Source organism: Pseudophryne corroboree, chromosome 5 (genome assembly GCF_028390025.1).
Source record: "Pseudophryne corroboree isolate aPseCor3 chromosome 5, aPseCor3.hap2, whole genome shotgun sequence".
NCBI lineage: Eukaryota > Metazoa > Chordata > Amphibia > Anura > Myobatrachidae > Pseudophryne > Pseudophryne corroboree.
The window spans coordinates 446,463,415-446,483,183 of record NC_086448.1 but is presented as its reverse complement, the minus strand read 5'-3'; the positions used below and the strand labels follow the sequence as shown (position 1 = coordinate 446,483,183).

General features: G+C 44.2%; 1 protein-coding gene across 1 annotated transcript in view; it reads right to left on the bottom strand.

Moving 5' to 3' along the window:
* The window catches only part of LOC134929613 (dynein axonemal heavy chain 5-like), an 837,675-nt gene that overhangs the window by 601,289 nt on the left and 216,617 nt on the right, over window positions 1-19,769 (bottom strand). The window contains exons 23-26 of the mRNA XM_063925200.1: window positions 17,149-17,236; window positions 8,907-9,030; window positions 2,471-2,637; window positions 733-825 (exon numbers count right to left, since the gene is read on the bottom strand). Coding sequence (XP_063781270.1) covers window positions 733-825; window positions 2,471-2,637; window positions 8,907-9,030; window positions 17,149-17,236 — 472 coding nt within the window. The remainder of the gene's footprint in view (window positions 1-732; window positions 826-2,470; window positions 2,638-8,906; window positions 9,031-17,148; window positions 17,237-19,769) is intronic.

Here is a 19,769-nt window from a genome sequence, read left to right as displayed (position 1 = left end):
GACAATTTTTTTGAAGTGCCATCCTGCCTGACACTGCAGTGCCACTCCTAGATGGGCCAGGTGTTTGTGTCGGCCACTTGTGTCGCTTAGCTTAGCCATCCAGCAACCTCAGTGCAAATTTTAGTACTAAAAATAATATTGTGAGGTGTGAGGTGTTCAGAATAGACTGAAAATGAGTGTAAATTATGGTTATTGAGCTTAATAATACTATGGGATCAAAATGACCCCCAAATTCTATGATTTAAGCTGTTTTTGAGGGTTTTTTGTAAAAAAAAAACACCCGAATCCATAACACCCGAATCCAAAACACACCCGAATCCGACAAAAAATTTTCAGGGAGGTTTTGCCAAAACACGTCCGAATCCAAAACACGGCCGCGGACCCGAATCCAAAACCAAAACCCGAAAAATTTCCGATGCACATCACTATTCATTATACCGTATAACTAACTTAAAAATGTTTTGGTAAACAGCTAAAATGACAAACATTGTGTCAGTGTCCAAATATATATGACCCTAACTGTATGTTTATAGCACAATTCATACTGATTAAAACAATCTTGAGTGACTGAGAGATAATTTGTTGAAAGGTTTCACAATGTTCCTTACATTCGGTGGCACAATTTATATTTATCTCTCTTGAGCATAAGCAAATGCTAATCATGACATCACTGCTGTCAGAACCCATCAACATGAAAACACATAACAATGACTCAATTGCAGTGTACATTACCTGTTGTTGTTTGTGATGGAGATGCGCAAAATTCCATAGAGGAATGTCCTTGGCGGCTGACAGTACAATATTTATAGCTTTGTTCACTGCACTCTGACAAAGAACAGAAAGATACAAAGATGGGAACAGCATGTCAGGTACATAACAAAACACAATCATACCTTCACTTCTGAACTTTTACTACTAGTATCTGTACAATTCCTAAAATCTGCAATATAAAAATGTGTGGGGGCAGCACAATGCGTGAAATAAGTTCCACAAAAATGCCAAATGGCTGTTGTATGGAAAGTTCTTAGATCAAATAATGATTAAAGTGACAATAGTGTATTTTGTTTTCCAGTATACTGTACACCATATGAGGGTACTAATACTAGTGGTGCCGCTTACTATGTCTATGAATGGCGCATTCTCAGTCAGATGTGGGGGGAATGAGAGCACAGCCAATCATTTTCAAATCATTTTAAAAGTTGGCTCTTATGTTGTACACTACACACTTACAGATGTGTCCTCTTACATCCTTGCTGCAGTTACGCTAAACAGTCCGTTAAGTTGCAATTTTTTTCAGTGAAAGTATGTCTTAGATGTAATTTAATGCAATAGGATGCACAAGCAGCTTCTGCTGATTAAAATATGTGGCATGCCTATTTTCTGTGTGTAACTGCCGCTGTATCTGCATCCGAAATGCCACGTCACAGTGTTTTCCAGGAAAACTCTGTAGCATAGCATTTTGTATGCAAATCCAGTCGCAGTCACCCACAGAATATGCTGCATATCACTTTAATCAGAATTTTCCCAGAAAAAAATGCAAAAAAAGGACACTCTGCGCTACCGAGTCACATGACACTCACTCGTTATGTACCAAGTGATTTATAGCGCACAGAGCAAAGAAGTAAGAGGACACATCTGTATAGGTATAAGCTTCAATGTGATCCTAGTAACCACTAGAATCTACAATTATATTCCTGTTGCAAAATGCTAAAAGTATTACTACTATTTCAAATACAGAAGAATTATACAAAGTACAATTGTTGTAGGTAAACCATAATAAAAGGCTGGTAAACCATGCAAAGACTATTGTTGGATAGATAAACACTGAATCGATGCGGTGAGTCTCTTGCTTTCTTTTACATGAGAGTCTGGTTTAGCGATGCCAAACAAAAAGTAATGATCAGCATAATAATGAACATACAGTATAACCAGAGTATGAACAGGACAATAGTAATTATCAGGCTTCTCATACAATTATCTATTGCTCTGTATACAGAATATGCTGTATTCCATGATACACACTATAAACCTGATTCACACATGGACGTAGCAGCGGTGTGAAAATATGCTAATGCCGCAGTCTTGAGTGCATAGACACCTCATGACGACTCCTCTGATTCGCTATTGTGTTCTTGTATCGGATCATTTGCATGAACCACTGTCATTCTGAGTAAACCTAAGGTTACTCAGGATGACTGGGAAATGCACGCTGCTAGCTTCAGCACACCCAGAAAACAGGACTAGCAAGCATCCATTTTCTGGGATGCTGCCTGTTGCCGTCACACTGCTGCAGTGTGTCATGCAGGCTGCGGCGTCCAGAGCACAGAACAAGATCTGCACATGTGCAGTGTGCATCTGTACATGCACAGATCTCACATCATCAGCGGTAAACCATCCGGTTTGTGTACATCTCTGAATTAGGCCCTATGACACATTTTGCCCTGATAACAGGAGTACATCTTTCTCTTACTTGTATATCTTCCAGACTAGGCCGCATCACAACATTCGGGATGGCGAGGTGTATCTCAGCTTTAAACAATGGGCTGGAGACTTGATCTTTTGCCAATTTTGCGGTCTGGTACTTAGAGCTGACAGTGTGTAACCGGCGTTTTAAAGCATCTAAAGAAACTTTCGTACCTGACAAAAAAAGTGAAAATATCCTGCTGAATAATGGGAAATACAGGTTTTTAAGAAAGGGCGTACAACAACTGAAGTGAAATTCCACAGACAATGCCGTTCAATTGTGAAGAGTTATCTTATACATCGAACATTGCTGAGTGCCCAGTGAAGTTCCACTTTCCTTTCATACAGCGTTTGTTTATTTTGCAGCTGAGAGAGCACTATTTACTAAGCCTTCGATGGAGATAAAGTACCAGCCAATCAGCTTATACATGTCATTTTTTAAACCCAGCCTGTGACATGGCAGTTATGAGCTGATTGGCTGGCGCTTTATCTCCGTCCACTTTATCTCCATCCAAGGCTTAGTAAATAGACCCCATATTTTCTAAGCAGCCAGTGGCTCCTGCTAACACATATATTTATTTTAACTGTCCAGAGCGAGCTGGAATTTTCTAGAATGTACGTCATAAATGATAAATAAAATGTAATTGGTTTCTACGAGCATGAACTTTACTGTTGCTTTAAAAGTCTTGAAAAGAACATTAATTACTAATAAGTCATAATACAGTATGAGGAGCTCAGTATGCTCCTGGGAGACCAGTTCTAGGGTACACATCATTGCTGTAAGAAGATAGTGGATTCCGTTATCAACTCTGCATGCTTAATGTTATTACTTCTCCCTTGATTCATTTGCTTCACTTTAGCTCTTTTTATTCAAATTGCCTCTATTTTTTAACTTATGTTATATGCACCACTAATCGTACAAAAGTACCACGAGATTTACATGTTGTGTATATATCTACATTTATCTTAAAAGATCCTTATGAAAATACAGGGGGTAATTCAGACCTGATCGCTGGGCTGCGTTCTTTGCTGCCCTGCGATCAGATAGTTGCCGCCTACAGGGGGAGGATTAAATCGCTGTGCAAGTGTGCGTTCGGATGTGTAGCAGAGCTGCACACACTGATTTTGTGCAGTCTCTGCGTAGCTCAGGATTATTTAGCCGCTGCAATTGTTTACTGCTGATCGGGGCCGGATTTGATGTCAGACACCCTCCCTTCAAACGCTTGGACATGCCTGTGTTTTTCCGGACACTCCCTGAAAACAGTCAGTTGACTCCTACAAACGCCCTCTCCCTGTCAATCTCCTTGCGAACGCCCGTGCGAATGGATCCTTCGCACAATCCCGTGGCTGACCGGCGATCCCTGTTGCGTCTGCGCATTGTGGTGCATGCGTAGTTCAGACCTGATCGCATGCTGTGCGAAAATGAACAGCAGCAATCAGGTCAGAATTACCCCCACAGTGAGTACATTTACAAAAATAACTTTTCCCTATCCTAAAACTAGAACCTAGCATTCGGGAAAAGAGTAATTTATTTAGCCTTATATGAAGTAGAAACAAACAATTAACAGAAAATGTTACAATGTTCCATGCATCAGATTTTAATTTTGCGCATGCATGCACAAACAGGGGCGGAACAAGAACAAAATAGCAGGGGGAGACCATGACAGGGAAAGAGGGTGTGTGTGTGGGGGGGTGCGGGGGGGAGGGGGGGTTGTTTGCTCCTGAAAAAGGGGACAAGGCCTCAAAAGGGATGCGGTATCATATGATGGAGATAGGGTGATGCCATGAATAGCCAGAGGGTGACAGGAGAGATAGTAACGCAGCAGAGGGTGAGGCATGGGGAGATAGTAACGCAGCAAAGGGTGAGGCAGTAGGTGATAGCAGAGATAGCGGGAGATGGAGAGGCAGTTGGTGACAGGGAAAGGCAGAGGGTGACAGTGAGAGTCAGTGGATGACGCAAGGGAATGGGTGACTGTGGGAGGCAGTGTGTGATATCAGGGAATGGGTAACTGGGGGAGGTAGTGGGTGACACCAGGGGGAGGGGCAGCATGTGATGTAGAGGATGATGGTGAGAGGCAGTGCGTGACATAAGAGAGAGGTGACAGGGAGAGATAGTGGGAGATGAAGAGGCAGTTGGTGAGGCAGTGAGTGACAGGAAAGGCTGACCGGGAAAGGCAGTGGGTGACAGGGAGAGACAGAGGGTGACAGGGAGAGGGAGTGGGCGATGCTAAATTCAGTGGGTGACAAGGAAGTAATGGGTGACTGGGGAGGCAGTGGGTGACATGGAGGTAGTGTGTGACAGTGAGAGGCAGAGGGTGACAGTGAGAGGCAGAGGGTAATGGTAGATTCAGAGGGTGACAGGGAAATAGTGGATGACATAGAGGCAGTGGGTAATAGAGAGGTAGGTGTGACGGTGAGGCAGAGGTTGACAGGGAGATAGTAGGTGACTGGGGAGGCAGTGGGTGACAGAGAGAGGCAGGTGTGACATGGAGGCAGTGGGTGACAGAGGCAGGGGTGGCGGAGATAGTAGGTGACTGGGGAGGCTGTGGGTGACATGGAGGCAGTGGGTGACAGAAAGGCAGGGGTGACAGGAAGATAGTAGGTGACTGGGGAGGCAGTGGGTGACCAGGAGATAGTGTGTGACTGGGGAGGCAGTGGCACAGAGGCAGTGGGTGACAGAGAGAGGCAGGGGTCACAGGGAGATTGTGGGTGACTGGGGAGGCAGTGGTGACGGAGATAGTGGGTGATTTGGAGCATGCACCATGGATCACCCTGTGGTGTCCAGCCCACTGTGCCTGATGGTATTCCCACTGCTGGTGATTAGGCTGCCTTCCTCCAGGTCCCTGAACTCTGTGCTTGGCATAAGCAGGAGGTGCAGGTGGTGGCCGGGTGCTGGTGGGAGGTACAGGTAGCAGCGGTAGTCGGGTGCTGGCAGGAGGTGCAGGCGGACGGGAATGGCAGGAGGTGCTGGCAGAAGCTGCAACTGAGGCCTAACGTGAGTTGCAGGGGGCAGCTTCGGCCGAGAATGGCTGCGGCTGCCAGAGTCTGCTACTGAGGACCAGCCGCCTGCACACTGCCTCTCACCCCCAGCCTACTGCTGGCAAAATAAATAAACAAATGCCTGAAAATGACAAGAGGGCTGGGGCACATGCATTCAGCAGCATTACCCTCAATAGCGATATCGCCAGATTGAGCTACATGTAGGTCCAATGGGCAATGTAGCTGACAACGCGCTGGAGTGCGTATCGTCAGCAACATAGTGCATACACACTGAACAATTTCAATGAAGTGTCATTTTGATGCGACGGAATTGGCCACATCGTTAACAAAAATCGTCGAATGTGTATATTCCCACCTCGTTTTTTTTTTTAAGGTATCTGCAGTATACCTATAGGACAGAGCGATAGGACTACTTCATATTTTGAAGCCCTGTAGCAACTCTACTAATTAATGTTTCACAGACACTGGGGTATATTTACTAAGATTCGTGTTTTGGCCGTTTTGAAGGGTGTTTGAACTCGAATGGTATCGGGTGCATTTTACTGCAACTTTTTGAATCCTGATACGAACATTCACTAAGCTGCCGAGTTTTGCACAATCGTTTTTTCCGATGTCGATGTGATTCGTAATATCAGGCAGTGTTTTACGGGAGTGATGAGTAAAACATTGCCTGACAAAACACAAGGAATCCCGGCCGGATCTGTGAGATCCGTGCAGGGCTTCATTGTGTACCTTAAAAAGGTTTTTAAAGTGTTTAAGAATCTGGAAAAAATTGTGTGGGGTCCCCCCTCCTAAGCATAACCAGCCTCGGGCTCTTTGAGCCGGTTCTGATAGAAAAAATATGGGGGGAAATTGACAGGGGTTCCCCATATTTGATCAACCAGCACCGGGCTCTGCGCCTGGTCCTGGTGCAAAAAATACGGGGGACAAAAAGCGTAGGGGTCCCCCGTATTTTTTGAACCAGCACCGGGCTCCACTAGTCAGAGAGATAATGCCACAGCCGGGGGACACTTTTATATAGGTCCCTGCGGCCCTGGTATTAAATCACTAGCTAGTCACCCATGGCCGGGGTACCCTGGAGGAGTGGGGACCCCTTAAATCAAGGGGTCCCCCCCCTCCAGCCACCCAAGGGCCAGGGGTGAAGCCCGAGGCTGCCCCCCCCATCCACGGGCTGCGGATGGGGGGCTGATAGCCAAGTGTAAAAAAAAAGAATATTGTTTTTTGCACAAGAACTACAAGTCCCTGCAAGCCTCCCCCGCAAGCTGGTACTTGGAGAACCACAAGTACCAGCATGCGGGGGTTAAACGGGCCCGCTGGTACCTATAGTTCTTCTGCAAAAAAAATACCCAAATAAAAACAGGACACACACACCTTGAAAGTACAACTTTATTACATACATTCCGACACACACATACTTACCTATGTTCACATGCCGACTCGGCCCACGTCTCGACGGCGATTCCAGGGTACCTGAAAATAAAATTATACTCACCTAAATCCCGTGTGACGTGTCCTTTTGTAATAATCCGCGTACTTGGCAAAACAAAAACGGAAACCTGACCACGCACTGAAAGGGGTCCCATGTTTACACATTGGACCCCTTTCCCCGACTGCCAGGACCCCCCCTGACTCCTGTCAAAGAGGGTCCCTTCTGCCAATCAGGGAGCGCCACGTCGTGGCACTCTCCTGATTGGCTGTGTGCTCCTGTAGTGTCTGTCAGGCAGCACACGGCACAGATACAATGTAGCGCCTATGCGCTCCATTGTAGCCAATGGTGGGAACTTTGCGGTCAGCGGTGAGGTTACTTTCGGTCAACCGCTGACCGCAAAGTTTCCACCCTTGGCTACAATGGAGCGCATAGGCGCTACATTGTATCACTGCCGTGTGCTGCCTGACAGACACTACAGGAGCACACAGCCAATCAGGAGGGTGCCACGACGTGGCGCTCCCTGATTGGCAGAAGGGAACCTCTTTGACAGGAGTCAGGGGGGGTCCTGGCAGTCGGGGAAAGGGGTCCCATGTGTAAACATGGGGCCCCTTTCAGTGCGTGGTCGGGTTTCCGTTTTTTTGTTTTGCCAAGTACGTGGATTATACAAAGAATACAAGATTCCCTGGATTATGTGAGTATAATTTTATTCACAGGTACCCCAAGGATTCTACAAGAAGAAGAGGACCGAGCCTCGTGGGAACATAGGTAAGTATGTATGTATGGAGGTGTGCATGTATGTAATAAACTTATACTTTCACGGTGTGTGTGTCCTGTTTTTTGGGGGGTATTTTTTTAGTAGTAGTACTACAGGTACCAGCGGGCCCGGCTTTCCACCGCATGCTGGTACTTGTGGTTCTCCAAGTACCAGCTTGCGGGGAGGCTTGCTGGGACTTGTAGTACTGCTACTAAAAACAATATTCACATTTTTTCAAAAGGCTATCAGCCCCTCATCCGCTGCCCTTGGATGGGGGGGGACAGCCTCGGGCTTCACCCCTGGCCCTTGGGTGGCTGGAGGGGGAACCCCTTGATTTAAGGGGTTCCAACTCCTCCAGGGTACCCCGGCCATGGGTGACTAGTTGGGTATGTAATGCCAGGGCCGCAGGGACCAGTATAAAAGTGTCCCCCGGCTGTGGCATTATGTACCTGGCTAGTGGAGCCCGGTGCTGGTTTCAAAAATACGGGGGACCCCTACGCTTTTTGTCCCCCGTATTTTTGGAATCAGGACCAGGCGCAGAGCCCGGTGCTGGTTGAAGAAATATGGGGGAACCCCTGTCATGTTTCCCCCCATATTTTTTCAACCAGGACCGGCTCAAAGAGCCCGAGGCTGGTTATGCTTAGGAGGGGGGACCCCACGCAATTTTTTATTCTGTTTTTACACTAAACAGAACCTTTCCCATAGATAACCATGCACAGATCTCACTGATCCGTGCATGGTTATCCAAACTCAACTGGAAAAAGCAGGTCTATTTTTTTGCTGCTTTTTTTAACGATTCGAAAAAAAACAGACCCGCACTTGAGCACTCAGAAACTAACACCCAAATACGAATGAATAGTGAATGGCCTTATTGTATGAAATAACAGCCGCGTTTGACCGATGGTCTATTCATTTGTATTTCGGAACTTTGCAGATCAAACCATTACGAAAAGTCCAAACACTGCCGAGATTGGTGCTTAGTGAATTCCCGGATTGGGACTTAGAAAAAAACCCACAAATCGGACAAACTCGAATTCTTAGTAAATATTGGCCACTGTTTGCTAATTAATCTCGTCATTTATTTACATATAACATAAGTTTCAATTTGTGTGCACTGGCTTTATAAAGTAAAATGCTGAAATAAAATAAGATTAAAAAAAGATTCATGTTCTTCTGAATTTATTTAAAATCTAATTAATAATTCAGTTGTTACTTTAGAAGTAGCTCATGAAAAAATCAGTAAATCCTAATGAAACTTACATTTGACAAGAGAGTCTGTGTTTCTCTGACACAAATGACCCATTACATTGTAGTAACTGCAGGGAAGGCATTCCTGACAGCGAGTTTTTTGCTTAGCATCAAGGTGCAAACAGGCAAATGAATCCTAAAATGAGAAATAAAAAAAAGATCTAAAAACTTGCACTAATAAATTAAAAAAAGTAACAATACTAACAAATGTAAAAAGAAGTCAAACACTTTTTATTCTTCTAAAGAATATACTACAAGTAAAACATGTACAGAGTATGTAGCTTGAAAGCTCCATATATCAGACGTCCATTTCCCTGATCTAATCCATAAACAGGGAGCGCTTGATTAGATTTGCATAATGAATTGAACGCACATACCTGTAAAAAAAATTTGGTTAATAATAAAATGTTTAAGCTCTTTTTTGAAGAAGTGGTGGAACAGAGATAATTGATATTGTTTGTGAATCAATTAATAATTTGCCGGACAGTTCTAATACTATCCCTGCTGTCCCTAATACCTTTTGCGGCTTGTTGTTTGTAGCCTCGGCGTGCATCAGCGTGCACCACGGGTATCGCTTGTCCCGTCTCTCCCGTTGTGACGGTTACTCCGGCTCCGTAATGCTTTTGCGGCGTGCCTGTTTAGAAGCGTCTCAGCATATCAGTGTTAGCGTTCACTGATCCAATATTCTCCGTTTCTGCACCATCAAAGTTTCCAACGCGTTTCGGGTTATAGAACCCTTTAACTAGGATATTAGTTAAACTAGGATATTATCTTTGTATTTCAACTTCCTATATATACTTAAAAAACTTTATTGAATTTACTTAAAAACAGGAAATGTTCCAAAAGGAAGTTATATATAAAAAGCGGTAACCATGTGCCCCTATGTTATCCATAGGGAAAAAATGGTTTCTACCTTAATTTTTTTGGTATGGCGTTCAATTAATAAATTTTGTTAATGATATGATGAATTAATTGTCTAATAGGAAAGCATTTATGTCTATTTCCACATTTAATCCTTCTGGTTGTAAAGTCCTCATGTAATATATCCACTTGGTTTCTCTCTTTCTTAATTCGAGGCTTATGTCTCCTCCTCTCCAGTTTTTGAATATTTTTTGTATTCCTATAAATTTTAGACTTGAAGGATCACTGTTATGACAGTCTTTATAGTGTTTAGAGACACTATGTGTTTCCAGTCCTTTGTTTATATTATATATGTGTTCAGAAATTCGTATACGAAGTTTTCTCTTGGTTTGTCCAATGTATTGAAATCCACATGGACAGTGAAGGAGGTAAATGACTCCTTCTGAATCGCATGTTATTCTTTCTTTAATATTATATGTCCTTTTGGTTATATTGGACATAAATTCAGAAATGGGTTTTGTAGATTTGTTGCCAGTAATTTTACATGGACGGCAACATAAGCAGTGAAAGTTTCCTTTACTCTCTTCTTGATGTATTGTTTGTATCTGTGTATAACTTTTTACTAGGTTCTGCTTTAGACTTTTTGCCTTTTTATACACAATTTGTGGTTTATCCCTTATATATGGCTTCAGTTGTTTATCCAGCTGCAAAATGTGCCAGTGTTTCTGCAATATTGCTTCAAACTGTAGATGTTGACTGTTGAATTGTGTTATAAAAACTGTTTTGTTTTCAATATTGTTTGTTTTTTGTTTATATTGATACAATAATTTTCTGTCCGTCTTAGCAACCTGTTCTATCTCAGTGTTGAGATGTTCTTCTTTGTATCCTTTGTTCATGAATTTTTTCTTCATAATTTGACATTGTTGTGTATAAGTTTCTGAGTGTGTGCAATTTCTCCTGAGTCTTCTAAATTGTCCATTTGGTATGTTCTTCAACCAATTATTATGGTGATTACTGGTTCGACTAAGTGTATTATTATTTATTGTTATTTTTATTATAGGGAGCTGCTAAATACAAACATAAGCGCGGTTATTATCTCATTTTACTGATCTAATCCATGATTAGCCGATCAAAAATGCTGATCCGTGACCATCAATGATCGGCGATCCCTAGAGGAATTGGGTAAATTATACTGGTTAAAAATTCCCAGAGTTGCTGATCCCGATCATTTTTGGTTAGGATTGTAAAAATAGGATTTTAATACCTACCGGTAAATCCTTTTCTCTTAGTCCGCTGAGGATGCTGGGGTCACACTCAGAACCATGGGGTATAGACGGGATCCGCAGGAGACATGGGCACTTTAAGACTTTCAAAGGGTGTGAACTGGCACCTCCCTCTATGTCCCTCCTTCAGACTCCAGTTATAGGAACTGTGCCCAGGGAGACGGACATTTCGAGGAAAGGATTTATTGTTAAACCACGGTGAGCGTCTTGCCAGCTCGCACCTCAGGCATGCCGCAGAACGTGGCATTCAACAGAATACAAGCCAACAGCATGAACGATTGCAGCAACATGCTGACAAGAACCGTAACACAACATGTGTGTAGCCACAAGTAATAACTGCAGATACAGTACGCACTGGGACTTGCGCCCAGCGTCCTCTACGGACTAAGAGAAAAGGATTTACCGGTAGGTATTCAAATCCTATTTTCTCATACGTCCTAGAGGATGCTGGGGTCACATTCAGAACCATGGGGTTATACCAAAGCTGCAGAACAGGCGGGAGAGTGCGAATGACTCTGCAGTACCGAATGACCAAACTTGAGGTCGTCATCGGCCAAGGTACCAAACTTGTAAAACTTAGCAAAAGTGTTTGCCAAGTAGCTGCTCGGCAAGTTGCAATGCCGAGACCCCTCCGGTAGCCGCCCAGGACGAGTCCACCTTTCTAGTAGAATGGGCCCTCACCGATTTCGGTAACGGCAATCCAGACGTGGAATGAGCATGCTGAATCGTACCACAGATCCAGCGTGCAATAGTCTGCTTGGAAGCAGGGCACCCCATCTTGTTTGGAGCAAACCGGACAAACAGAGCCTCTGTTTTCCTAATCTGAGCAGGTCTGGCGACATAAATATTCAAAGCTCTGACCATCTTGAAACTTTGACTCAACGAAGGCGTCAGTGTGGAAAGATGAAACCACCTTCGGCAGAAATTGTTGACGTGTCCTCAATTCTGCTCTATCTTCATGGAAGATCAAATAAGGGCTCTTGTGAGACAAGGCCGCTAACTCAGACACTCGCCTTGCAGAAGCCAAAGCCAACAGGATGACCACTTTTCATGTAGGGAACTTCAACTCCACCTTCTGTAAAGGTGCAAACCAATGTGATGGAAGGAACTGCAACACCACATTAAGATCCCACGGTACCACAGGAGGCACAAATGGAGGTTGGATGTGCAACATGCCTTTCCCAAAAGTCTGAACTTCTGGAAGGGAGGCCAATTGTTTCTGAAAGAAACCGATAAGGCTGAAATCTGTACCTTAATTGAGCCCAATTTTAGGCCCGCATCCACACCTGCTTGTAGAAAATGGAGAAAACATCCTAGCTGAAACTCTTCTGTAGGAGCCTTCTTGGATTCACACCAAGAACATATTTTCTCCAAATACGGTGGTAATGTTTAGACGTTACCCTTTTCTGGCTTGAATAAGTGTGGTAATGACTTCACTGGAAATACCCTCACGGCTAGGATTTTGTGCTCAACAGCCAAGCCGTCAAACATAGCCACGGTAAGCCTTGATACACGCACGGCCCCTGCCGTAGTAGGTCCTCGCGCAGAGGGAGAGGGCAGGGATCTCCTATGAGTAATTCCAGAAGATCTGGATATCAAGCCCTCCTTGGACATTCTGGGACCATGAGGATTGCCTGAATCTTTGTTCTTCTTATGATTTTTAGAACTTTTGGAATGAGAGAAAATGGAGAGAATTCATACACCGACTGAAACACCCATGGTGTCACCAGTGCATCCACTGCTATTGCTTGAGGGTCTCTCGACCTGGAACAATATATCTCAAGCTTCTTGCTGAGACGAGATGCCATCATTGAGGAAACTCCCCAACGACGTGTCACCTCAGCGAAGACCTCCTGGTGGAGGCCCCACTCTCCTGGATGGAGATCGTGTCTGCTGAAGAAGTCCCTGGAATGAAGATTGCTGACAGAGCGTTTGTATGTCTTTCCGTGGAGGACCTTCGTGACTTCTGCCATCGCCGCTCTGCTTTTTGTTCCGCCTTGGCGGTTTATGTATGCTACTGCTGTTACATCGTCCGACTGGATCAATACGGGCAGATCGCGAAGAAAATGTTCCGCTTGCAGAAGGCCGTTGTAAATGGCCCTTAACTCCAGAACGTTTATGTGGAGACAAGTTTCTTGACTTGACCATCTTCCTTGGAAGATTTTCCTCCATGTGACTGCACCCCAGCCTCGGAGGCTTGCATCCGTGGCTACGAAGATCCAGTCCTGGATCCCGAACCTGCGCCCCTCTAGGAGGTGAGAGCTGTGTACGCACCACAATAGTGAGATTCTGGTCTCAGAAGACAGGATAATCCTTCGGTGCATGTGTAAGTGGGATCCGGACCACTTGTCTAACAGGTCCCACTGGAACACTCTGGCATGAAATCTGCCAACTGAATGGCCTCGTAGGCCACAACCATCTTTCCCAGCAACCGAATGCATTGATAGATTGACACTTTTGCTGTTTCAGAACATGTTTGACCAGGCTCTGAAGTTCCAGAGCCTTTTTCCCTGGAAGAAAAACTCTGTAGTTCTGTGTACAATATCCTTCCCAAAAAACAACAGCCGCGTTGTTGGAATTAACTCTGCTTTTGGCAAGTTTAGGAGCCAACCATGTTGTTGAAGAACTGTCAGGGATAGTGCAATGTTTTGCACCAACTGGTCCCTAGATCTCGCCTTTATCAGGAGATCGTCCAAGTACGGGATAATCGTGACTCCATGCTTTTGAAGGAGAACCATCATTTCCGCCATTATGTTGGTGAAATTTCACGGAGCCGTGGATAGACCAAACGGCAACGTCTGAAACTGGTAATGACAATTCTGAATTGCAAACCTCAGTGACGCCGAGGAAAATGGAAATCTGTAAGTAGGCATCCTTTATGTCTACCGAAATAATGAAAACTCTTTCCACCAGACTGGAAATCACTGTCCTGAGAGATTCCATCTTGAATTCGAGTTTCTTTTGGTAGAAATCGAGGGATTTCTGTTTAGGATTGGTTGAAAACTGCCAGTTTTCCAAATGAATCCAGAACTGACTGAAGAGTTTTTTTGGGTTTTTTTAGACGCGCCCCCACCGGTGTGGCCTCCCGCAAGAGAGCCCCAGCGGCATGCGGTGGATTCGGCGGACGCAGAGGATGATTTCTGCACCTGTGATCTGGAAGAGACTGCGGACCTCTTCCCTCTTCCCTTTCCTAAACCTGCAAAGAAAAGGGAATCTAACGTCTTGTGCATCTATTGGGTCGAGATGACGGCATCCGATAATGATGCGTCTTCATTCATTGTGATTGACCATAGGGCCTGAAGGTTGACTTACCTGCAGCCGTTGCGGAGATCAAATCAACTAGGCCATCACCAAACAAGGCTTCTTCTTCATAGGGAAGAGGCTCCATTTCTTCTTGGAGTCAGCATCAGCATTCCACTGGTGAATGCACAACGACCGCCTAGCCGAGACTGCTATAGAAATGGCCTGTGAATCCAAAATTCCAATTTCCCCTGCTGTCTCACTTAAGCATGCTGCAGCGTCCTTGATGTGACCCAACGTAAGGAGTATCTCATCTCACTCCAGGGTATCTATATCGGACGACAAGGTATCCTATCATTTTCGAATACTACTACTCACCCATGCGCCTGCCATGGCAGGTCTAAGTAAGGTAGCCGTGGTTACATAGCTAGGATATAGCATAGCTTCCTGTATACGATCCACTGGATTTGTGACATGGTCCCATGCAGAGCAGGGAGTGACTCACACTTTATTCTGTCCGCGGCGGGAACGAATAACCATCGGAAGCCACCAGGATTCTTTCTCAAACAGAGCGCTCAGTACATGAGATTAGCTATCCGTATATATCTATACATACATATACATACTATATACATATAAACATATATTAATCCACATACATATATAGACCCTCCGTCAGGAACAGCAGGGTTCTCCGTGACGTTAATACGTCCCTAATTGTACTGCACAATATTGGATCTAATCAGGAAACAATCTGGTCGACACAGTAATCAGTATCCGTGTCGGTATCAGGGAGTAGCAACTGGGCAAAATACAATTTTATGTTATTCATGTACTGAATATGTTAATCATGTACTGAATGCTCTTTTCCAATTTTGGATCTAAACTGGAATCACTATAGTCGACATTGGAATCCGTGTCCGTGTCGGAATCAGTATGTAACATTTCTAATCTCTTACTGATATGCTCCATATTTGCATTCAAGACATTCACCAAGTCAGGAGTCGGCGGTGCCGACACGGTCACCCCCTCATACGTCTGTGTCCCTAATATAGCTTCCTCCTGGGAAGAGCACTCAGCCTCAGACATGTTGACACACATGTATCAAACACCAACAGACACACAGGCTAATATGAGACAGACCCACAGTAAAGTCTGTCAGAGAGACACAGAGGGAGTTTGCCAGCCCACAACCGAGCGCCTAATCACCGTTTCTGAAACACTAAAGAATGTCCCAGACCTGCAGCGCTTTTATATTAAATATATATTGCACAAATATTTCTGTGCCCCCCCCCCCCCCCCGTTTTGCACCCTGATATTTATTCAGAAGTGTGAGGAAGGACCAACGTCTCTGCAGCCTGTGTAGAGGAAAATGGCGCTGAGCTGTGTGAGCTGTGAGGACGAAGCCCCGCCCCCTTAATGGCGCGCTTCAGTCCCACTTTTTTTAAATATATATTTATACTGGCAGGGGTTAGGACAGTGCCTAGGCACTTATGTCCCCTCTTGCCAGTTTATTTTGAGGTTTTTCTGCTGCCCAGGGCGTCCCCCCCAGCGCCCTGCACCCGTAGTGCTGCTGTGTGTGCGGGAGCATGGCACGCTGCGTACGATCGCTGTGCGGTACCTCAGAATGCCGTCACTGAAGTCTTCTTGATCTTCTTCTACTCACCTGTCTTCTGACTTCTGGCTCTGTAAGGGGGGTGATGGCCGGCTCTGGGAACGAGCATCTAGGCGTACCTAGCGATCAAACCCTCAGGAGCTAATGGTGTCCTGTAGCCAGAAGCAGAGCCTTTGAACTCACTGGAAGTAGGTCATACTTCTCTCCCCTTAGTCCCACGAAGCAGGGAGACTGTTGCCAGCAGTCTCCCTGAAAAAAAAAAACCTAACAAAAGTATTTTTCAGAGAAACTCAGTAGAGCTCCTCAGAGTGCATCCAGTCTGCCTGGGCACAATTCTAAAACTGGAGTCTGGAGGAGGGGCATAGAGGGAGGAGCCAGTTCACACCCTTTGAAAGTCTTAAAGTGCCCATGTCTCCTGCGGATCCCGTCTATACCCCATGGTTCTGAATGTGACCCCAGCATCCTCTAGGACGTATGAGAAATAAGGAAAATTCAATGTCGAATATTCCTGATCCCCAAACCAGGCGTGGGGGGGGGGGGGCAGGAAATTGCGACAATCCCTCGCACTATATAGGGCCTATAGATGAAAATCTCTGTCAATTATGAGTGACTAGTAAATCAGCCATTATAAGGCCTCCAAGATACAAACAGATTTCCTTTACTTGTGACACCATTGGTCGCTGATGCCCTTATCCACTATTATATTCTATTCTATCTATCTATCTATATATAGTGACATTGTGGAATTATTATTTGTAGCAGTATTATTATTATTATGACTTTTTAATTATCAGATGCCACAATGTATTGCGGTAATGACAAAAAAAGTAACAAGAAAAACTTTCACAATAAGAGAATCACAGTAAAATACACAATGGCTGAACAAATGAGGGGCATGCAATCAGAATGTCTCTGTTCAAAAACTCAACAATAGCAATGTCGACAGCAGAAGGTCAATACTGATGATGCCCATGGTTAAAATGTCAACATCATTAATGTTGACACATGCAAAATGTCGATATTGACAGATTTGACATTTCCATTAGGGTTAGTGGAAGAATAACAGTAACAGTATGTTAAAATAACATAAGTGCCAGTATGCTGAATGTAGATATTATTATAGACATGTCCAATGTCAACATTAAGATCACGTCGACAACATATACCACACCCCAATGAAGCTCGGGAAAACCCTGCTTACCTATGCCACAGCTAATGAGACCTAGCAGTAAGAGCAATTCATTGTACTGGTTACCTGTAGACTGTTCCTGTCTGCTGGTTTCAGCTTGCTTCTTAGGGCATCAATCATTTCATACAAGCAGAGCTCCACCTGTTTGCTTTGCCTAAAATGAAATTGCCATAAGATTATTTACATGGATCAAAAATGAATTTCAAATATAAAAAGGATTATCGTGCTTTATAACATGCAAACCGCCAAAATAACTGTTGGTGTTTTTTCTGACTTTAATGTACAGTGAGTTTATAAGTTAAAACGATGGGCCTTATTCAGACCTGATCGTAGCAGAAAATTTGTTAGCAGATGGGCAAAACCATGCGCACTGCAGGGGAGTGGGGGTGGGGGGGCAGATATAACATGTGCAAAGAGAGTTAGATTTGGGTGGGTTATATTGTTTCTGTGCAGAATAAATACTGGCTGCTTTATTTTTACACTGCAATTTAGATTTCAGTTTGCACACACCCCACCCAAATCTAACTCTCTCTGCACATGTAATAATTGCCCCCCACCCCACCCCTTACTCAGACGATCGGGTCTGAGTAAGGCCCAATGTCTGTTATATTTAGAGTTTATAATCCTTGCAAACACTTCAAAGAGGACACATTACATTTTAATTAGCAAATGTATCACCTATGCCTGATAAAATGACATAGGATGTCCTCAGAACTCTTCTACATAACACCCAACTGATTACATAATGGTATTCTATTGCAGGCTCTGGAGGGTAAATATGGTTTAATGTTTAGTACAATTTAGCTCATAATTTATTCACATCTGTAACACAACTGGAGCTAACGTAATGCGAGAAGCAGGTAGTGCAGGATTTTGTGCAATAACTTATATGGCAAAACCAGGTGATTGCTGCTTTAACAATCCAGCCAGACTTGCACGAAATCCTGCATTTTCTTTTTTTTGCATCCCTTAACGTGATTTTTTTTTCCTGTGTACATCTACTTGTTCTAACATCTATCCATCGTACTTAGAATAATACACATGAACATATCTGAAAGACTTATATAGTAGTTGTCCTTTGTGCTCATCTGTTTGTCACAGTAAGTCACAGCTAAGTAATTCTTTTATTCTATGATAAGTGTCAGTACTCTGAAAACAAAGGCACTAGTACTCACATACAGATAGAAGTTCATACAAGGTTTATAGTAGCCTCCACACTCTGTATAAGTGTAAACATACTTATCTCATTCTCATTCAACACTTTAAATCTATTACGGATGTTTTCCTGTTTCTGGAATTAGTGATACTCGTACTGTTGAGTACAACCACATAAAAAGCACTGACTGACTGAAAGTATGAATACAACATACAGGAGGTCATTCCGAGTTGTTCGCTCATTGCCGATTTGCGCTATGCTGCGATTTGTTGCTAAATGCGCATGCAAACTTAGTAGATTTGCTGGTGTTCGTACGACGCTTTTCAGTCGCACTGCTGTTCGGTAAATGATTGACAGGAAAGGGGCGTTTCTGGGCGGCAACTCAGCGTTTTCACGGCATTGGCTAAAAAACGCAGGCGTGTCAGGGAAAAACGCGGGAGTGTCTGGAGAAATGGGGGAGTGGCTGGCCGAACGCAGGGCGTGTTTGTGACTTCAAACCAGGAACTAAACGGACTGAGCTGATCGCAATCTGTGAGTAGGTCTGGAGCTACTCAGAAACTGCAACTAATTATTTAGTAGCAATTCTGCTAATTTTTCGTTCGCAATTCTGCTAATTTTTCGTTCGCAATTCTGCTATGCTAAGATACACTCCCAGAGGGCGGTGGCAGCCTAGCGTGTGCAAAGCTGCTAAAAGCAGCTAGCGAGCGAACAACTCGGAATGACCCCCACTGTACATATATATTGTAGCTCAGTATTATGTTCAAAAGCCACGCCCAGGTTAACTTGTTCTAGTTGTAGATAAGGTTTTCTGTACTTATGTAACCCTGTCAAAGTGGTTTTATTTGTACATGGTAAAATGATGATCCAAAGCCATAGTGACAATGCAAAACGTCAATGTTGGTTCTAAATTTGTAATTGCCTCTGTTTATGGCATGAAATATATTTGCAAGAGTGATTTCACCTTGAAAATCACAAAGTACAGGAATAAATTCAACATAGATTAAGATGGACATGTTTATTCACACAATAATGAGACTTCGGTTGTTGTTTTTTTTTGTGGTGGGGGGGATTTGAGCGCCATTCTAATTCATTCAGACAACAAAGTTAAGTTGTTGCCGGGTACATGTTCTTTTCACAAAGGAACACCTGAGCAACCATTTAAAGTAAGGATTATACATTACGCATCTAATGTTCAAGAACAGCTGCACTGAGAATATACGGAATATTGCGGACTGAGGGCCTAATTCAGGTTGGATCCCAGTGTGTGATTCAACCGGTATTATTGAGAAAAAGATGCGGGCGCATGTGCAGCGCCGGTCTTGTGCATGCACCCGCATTTTCTATGGGGGGGGCCACAGAAAATGCAGAAGATGGCGGCGGGTCTCCTGCAGGCGCAGCTAAATTGGGCCGGCAGGAGGCCTCCTCTATTTCTTTTAACAAGCAGAAATTGTGATGCGATCGTAATTTCTGCTTGTTGAAGGGGGGAGAGGCGACTGGCAGCATGCTGGGCGGCCTTGCCCTGCGATGGGGG